Source organism: Lactuca saligna, chromosome 3, assembly GCF_052625555.1.
Source record: "Lactuca saligna cultivar CGN05327 chromosome 3, ASM5262555v1, whole genome shotgun sequence".
Classification (NCBI taxonomy): Eukaryota; Viridiplantae; Streptophyta; class Magnoliopsida; order Asterales; family Asteraceae; genus Lactuca; species Lactuca saligna.
The window spans coordinates 3,048,518-3,054,331 of NC_136419.1; the positions used below are offsets into that span (position 1 = coordinate 3,048,518).

The following is a 5,814-nucleotide window of genomic DNA, read 5'->3' on the forward strand; positions in this document are numbered from 1 at the left end:
TTTTCAAAATTTACACTTTTGGTCCAGATTTAAATTTTATTATGAATTTGTCCATTTTTTTTACTAATTGAATGTAACTAGGATATAGCCTGTTTAAACAGGCCCTTTAAAACACACACATCACACACTTATCAAAACTCACGATGTGCACTGAAGGTATGTCTTATATAGGCTTACAAACTAACAACAGATAAGAAATCGTGGAACATAAAACAAGCAATAAAATACTATCTACTAAGCCACTACTACCTAAAGAACCGGTACAAGGATTGACCCATATTCTTAAACCCAACATGTCCATTAAGAATTAGTCAATTAACCTTATCCTACATTTCCTTATTCAAATTCTACATAAAGAAAATTATGGACCCAAATTACCCTTAAACAACCGATTAAATCCAACAATCACCCCCTTAATCAGTTGTTCATACCATTTGTTCAAAACAACATTTAATCCCCTTTTTCTATCTTGATTCTTGACCTTTCCTGGACACCCGACCTCCACCTCAGTCACGTCCAAAGTCATCACCAAATCCCGACTTTTCCCGGATACCGGACCTTCACCTCGGTCACGTCCAAAGTCCTCCATACCCGGCTGTTGTTTGTCACCACACAGAATCCGTTTTCACCTAACACTTCTGTGAAACGACAGCCGTCTTCCACCGATCAAGAAAACAAAGCAACCCGCTTTTCCCGTCTTCTTTCACCTGCAAAAACGAAACAAACCCAAAGCCACCTGCTTGACGGATCTTTTCTGTTCGTTTTCTCATGCATCTCCGGTAACTCTCTCCATTTTCCGGTGAAATACCCACAACCTACCGCCGCACTTTCCTTTGAATACCATATATACTTCCCTTTGATCACAACTAACAGCTACAGACTGCCTATTTTTCATCACCAGTCACCCACGTTGTCTTGAACGGTACTCCACATCTCCCCATGACAACGGTCAACCCGATGAACCTTTAACTTCTTCGTCTTCTGCTGTAAACCAACCCTGAAACAACCCCCCGTAGGGAAAAATCGATGCCAAACAAACCTTGTTTCTGATTTTAACCTGCAAAATATTTTCGAGCCGTTGCTTCTACTGCTCTCACAGCCCTGCAGTCAAAGTCTCCTCCCTCCTTCAAAAGTCGACTCTCAATCCGGCCCACTTCTTAAATCGCTTTGATACCAATTGTTGGCACAGGGCCTTTAAAACACATACAACACACACTTATCAAAACTCACGATGTGTATTGAAGGTACTTTTCTTCTTAGTTTTCATTAATTAAATCAAAGATATGCCTTATATAGGCTTACAAACTAGCAACAGATAAGAAATCGTGGAACATAAAACAAGCAATAAAATATTATCTACTAAGCCACTACTACCTAAAGAACCGGTACAAGGATTGACCCATATTCTTAAACCCAACGTGCCCATTAAGAATTAGTCAATTAACCGTATCCTACATTTCCTTATTCAAATTCTGCATAAAGAAAATTATGGACCCAAATTACCCTTAAACAACCGATTAAATCCAACAATCCGCCGCAAGTTGCAAGGTTGTCAATCCATTTTGTAAGTTAAGTTTTGACAGTTATATTGATAAAAGTTAGATACTATTGCATTTATTGGTAGACAAATATACAAGATCGGTACTACTAACTAACTCCAATTAAAAATATCGAATGAAAACATATTATATGTGATTGAACTCATACGTAAGAAACATACACAAAAATAAGCACGAAAACATACACAAAATTTATATCAAAACATAATGAAACTTAAAATTCTACCGACATATACATAAAAATAAATTAGTAATATTATTTCTAGTTTAACGAACGGAGGTTCACATAATCAAAATTGTATTTTATGTTACCTATTTCATACGTAGGAAACGTACATAAAAATAAGCAAAAAACGTATTAAAATAAAAACATTAAAAAGTAGATAAACTTGAATTTATGTCGACACACATATAAAAAAAGCAAGTAAGTACTTGTAAATTAATGAATGAGATGTAAATTTACGTTGAAGCTTTGATCATCTTTAAGTTTTATTGACACATAAATTAAAATAAGCACATAAATCATTTATTTTTATGTTAATGAACGAAAGTTGTTAAGGAATATCAAATTATATATACTATGATCGATAAACACAAAACTTTAGAAAATAAACTTGTGAAAATAACATTGTCACAAAGTTCAAATGTCTTTCAATAGATGAAATAAATTTTTAATTCTTAAATATTTACTATAAATTAAATTTTATAATAAACTTTATAATGTTTAATACAATATAGAAAATAATTTATAGAATTATATGGATTGGAGAATGATAATGAAACATTTAATTACACTAGTTCAATATGGATGCCCTAACATAAATGGCAGTCAATAAGCTCAAACACGTTGTGGTGAGGCTTCCCTTCCGTTTCCAAGAAGAAAAAAAAAGCTCCAAATAGAAAGACTCCGATGGTTTCTATTACATGTAGAGAATTTTGTCTGGTAACCTCTGAGAGGGGATTGCCATGAGTGGGTTTCTCTTCTTTAAGACGATCCCAAATTTATCAGACAGTTCATGTTCTTTATCTTTTGGCAAAGTCCAATCAAACGAGTGCAATAATGAAGCCAAAAGATACACCAACATCTTCTCACCCAAAGGAACTCCTGGACACCTTCTCCTACCAGATCCAAATGCAAGAAAGTTGGTATTGTTTCCAGAATAATCGTATTTGGTTGTTCCATCGGGGTTTAGAAATCTATTGGGATCAAATTCCGTAGGATTTTCCCAGTATTTTGGATCCCTGTGTATTGCCCAAACGTTTATAAACACGTTGGAACCCTTCGGGACTGTGTATCCACCGACATTGCAACACATATTTGGACATCGCCCTATCAACAGAGGAAGTGGTGGGTGTAAACGGAATGTTTCCTTAATAGCTGCATCTAAGTAATGTAATTTGGAAAGATGAGATTCTTCCACAATGTTGTTTAGGCCGACGACTTCCTCTAATTCGTCTTGTATCTTCTTCATTATCTCTGGATGTTTCAAAAGCTCCGCCATTGTCCATTCCGCCATTGTTGATGTTGTGTCTGTACCTCCGGTTACAATGTCCTGTTTCAGAAAAACTTAGTTATTTTGTGTCGAAGGGATGTAGAAAGTAGACAAAGGATTATGTAAATGATAAAACAAACAGATATATAATAAAAGGGCTTGGTAGTTATACCATGAAAAGGGCTTTAATTTGGGTAATACTGAAAGTTGATGTATTGTCTTTTTGTTTATGCTCTAGTAAAATCTGCAATAAATCCTTTCTTCCCTCTTGTTCTACTGATTCTTCAGGTTTAACGCTCATTCTATCGTCGATTATCCTCTGAAATATCTCATCAACCTTCTGCAATTGTTGCTTTATTTTTCGTTCAACGCCCTGTAAATCGAATCGGGAGAGTACCGGAAAAAGGTCCGAAACGTTCGCTGCTCCCAGAAGCTCCACAATCTTTGAAATAACCTCCCGGAACCCAACCCCAAGATTACTGTTTTCTTTCTTTTCATCCAAACTTTTCCCCCACATCATGTTGGTTACGACACTCAACGACGACGTGAACGCCATCCCGCCGACGTCGACCTCATTACCCATCGTTTCATAGACGTGCTTGATAATTTTTCTGACTCCAGCTCGCCGGAAAGATCGAGAAGCTTCAAGGTTCTTGTTGCTCAGGACTTCGGAGACGAACACTTTACGCAGGTTACGCCAGTATGAGTTGTTGTCTGACCAGACGATATCTTTGCCACCGTATGTGACGACAATCCCTGCCACCGGAGGGTCTCGGTTGGAGAAAACATCGTCCTGCACACGCACCACTTCTTTAGCCAGATCGGAGGAGCTGACGATGACGTAGGTCTTACGTCCGAGCTGAAGTTTAAAGATGCGGCCATAACGTTGACCCAATTTTGTGAATTCATGGTGCAAGTCGGGGCTGAGAAATGGAAGGTATCCCAGCACCGGCAATCCACGAGGTCCCGGCGGCAACCGGAATGTGGCCTTCCTGAAACTGTACCATAAAATAGGCAATGAGATGACTGAAAAGATGAGTAATTGGAAAGTGAGGTCGTCTTTCTTGCTGGTGATTAGTTCCGACCACCATGACCACCGGCTATCTGATATCATTTTTGTGAAGATCGATGCTGATGAAATGCAAAGGGAGATAGATATATAAATATAAATAAATAAAATATGGTTGTGTTTCAGAAATTAAGTCATAGTGAGTTAAATTTTGTGGTTGATACCATGCTATACTGAAGATAGGATATTGTAGGTTGTGGGGGTTCCCCTTCTCATGGGCTTTAAAAAGCTGTTTTATGTAAAGTGACAGAGAATAAGAGAACGATATATAAAAATTCATCATTTGTTTATGCCATTTTTGTTTCATATTTTGGTTATCATCATGTATTTTATATGTTTGATATTTTGGGGTTTTTTTGCACGATATGATATGAAGGTATTCAACAAAGTTTAACCGATAGTAATGTTATTACTCTCAAGATTTATGGATATAGTGTCATTATCGAAAAAGAGTTAAAGGTACATTTTGTTGTATTGTTGCGACTTTGATGTAAAAGTATAATTCTAAATATCTATTTTAAAAACGATCGTGTAGAAAAAAAAAATGTTTGTTAATAGAAAATATGGTAAGAATAAGAGTGTTATGTTTTTTTTTTCTTTAGATAAATAGTTAGAAGATACTCTAATTTTCAAAATAAAGCATAAACAACTTCCGCAACATATTTCTTTAAAAGATACTCTGATTATCAAAATAAAGCATAAACAAATCGGTTTTTTCTGGCCGTGAAAATGAGAATGTCACATAATCGTCACCATTACCATACCTTCAGCCACCATCGCCACATTTCAACACCACCACCATCTCATAGTCACCCCTGATTTTCTGATCTGAATCATCCGATTTTCCGTTGTGAAGACCCCCGATTTTCCGATCTAAAATATTGCACCACCGTTTCGGAACCCTAACCCTAGCATCGTCCAAATCTTAATGAAGACGAACAATATGGCGAAGTAAGGAAACCCTAAATGACCGATTAGAGGGGTGATGCTAGGGTTTCTGAATGTCATAGCTTGTACCGTCGTTAGAGAATGATAGAGATGAAGATAGAAGAAGGTGAAGCTAGCGTTTCTGAAAATGTGAATTCTGGAGCAAGGGTTTCTTAGATGTGGCGATGGCGGCGAAATGAACGACATTAGCAATCCTCAGTGTTTGTTGACGACGATGTGTTGAACGAAGACGGTAGAGGCGGCGACGAGTTCAGCCAGATCTTCGTCGTCTTTCCAGGTCTGACGTGAAGGTATTATACCAGACAACAGATGACGACAAGATGGTGGTGCTCTGATGAAAATGGCGGACCCTTCTGGTTTGCTGTCAAAAAACGTCTCTGATGAGGAATCTTCTTGTTGCCAAAAACCTAGATCACCGGAAAAGCCTACAGAATCTGGTGGTGTTTCAATTTTCTGAATAGGAGAGAGAAAGAAAGGGGGTGGGGGTGATAATACAAATAGATTTTTTTAGTTATTGTAATCTTATATATATATATATATATATATATATATATATATATATATATATATATATATATATAATGAAAATATAATGGCAAAATCGTTATTTTATAAAAATTCAAAAGAATATCGACCAAAGTGAAAAGAAAATGAAAACCTTTTGACCGTGAATGCTAGTCTAAACCTTTTTGCTCCAAAGTAGTAATTTCTCCCTAACCACAAGGACCATTCTTGTAATTTTTTC

The 5,814-nt window shown here is 36.7% G+C and overlaps 1 protein-coding gene across 2 annotated transcripts; it reads right to left on the bottom strand.

The window, feature by feature from the left end:
* Positions 1-2,322: 2,322 nt before the first annotated feature.
* Positions 2,323-4,413, bottom strand: LOC145034253 (geraniol 8-hydroxylase-like). 2 transcript variants are annotated; one of them, XM_078982626.1, is made up of 3 exons: positions 4,286-4,413; positions 3,225-4,183; positions 2,323-3,112 (listed from the first exon to the last, which is right to left on the bottom strand). In XM_078982626.1, the coding sequence occupies exons 2-3, from the start codon at positions 4,164-4,166 to the stop codon at positions 2,480-2,482; spliced, it is 1,575 nt and encodes a 524-aa protein (XP_078838752.1). In that variant the 5' UTR covers positions 4,167-4,183; positions 4,286-4,413; the 3' UTR covers positions 2,323-2,479. The 2 variants fall into 2 exon arrangements, with proteins under 2 accessions (XP_078838752.1, XP_078838751.1); XM_078982625.1 differs by lacking the exon at positions 4,286-4,413 and having other exon boundaries at positions 3,225-4,251.
* Between the last annotated feature and the right edge of the window lie 1,401 nt (positions 4,414-5,814).

Coding starts and splice junctions, on each gene's coding strand:
- LOC145034253 (XM_078982626.1), bottom strand. CDS start 4,166: ATGATATCAGATAGCCGGTGGTCATGGTGGTCGGAACTAATCACCAGC. Junction 3,113..3,224: donor AAATTAAAGCCCTTTTCATG/GTATAACTACCA, acceptor TTTCTGAAACAG/GACATTGTAACCGGAGGTAC.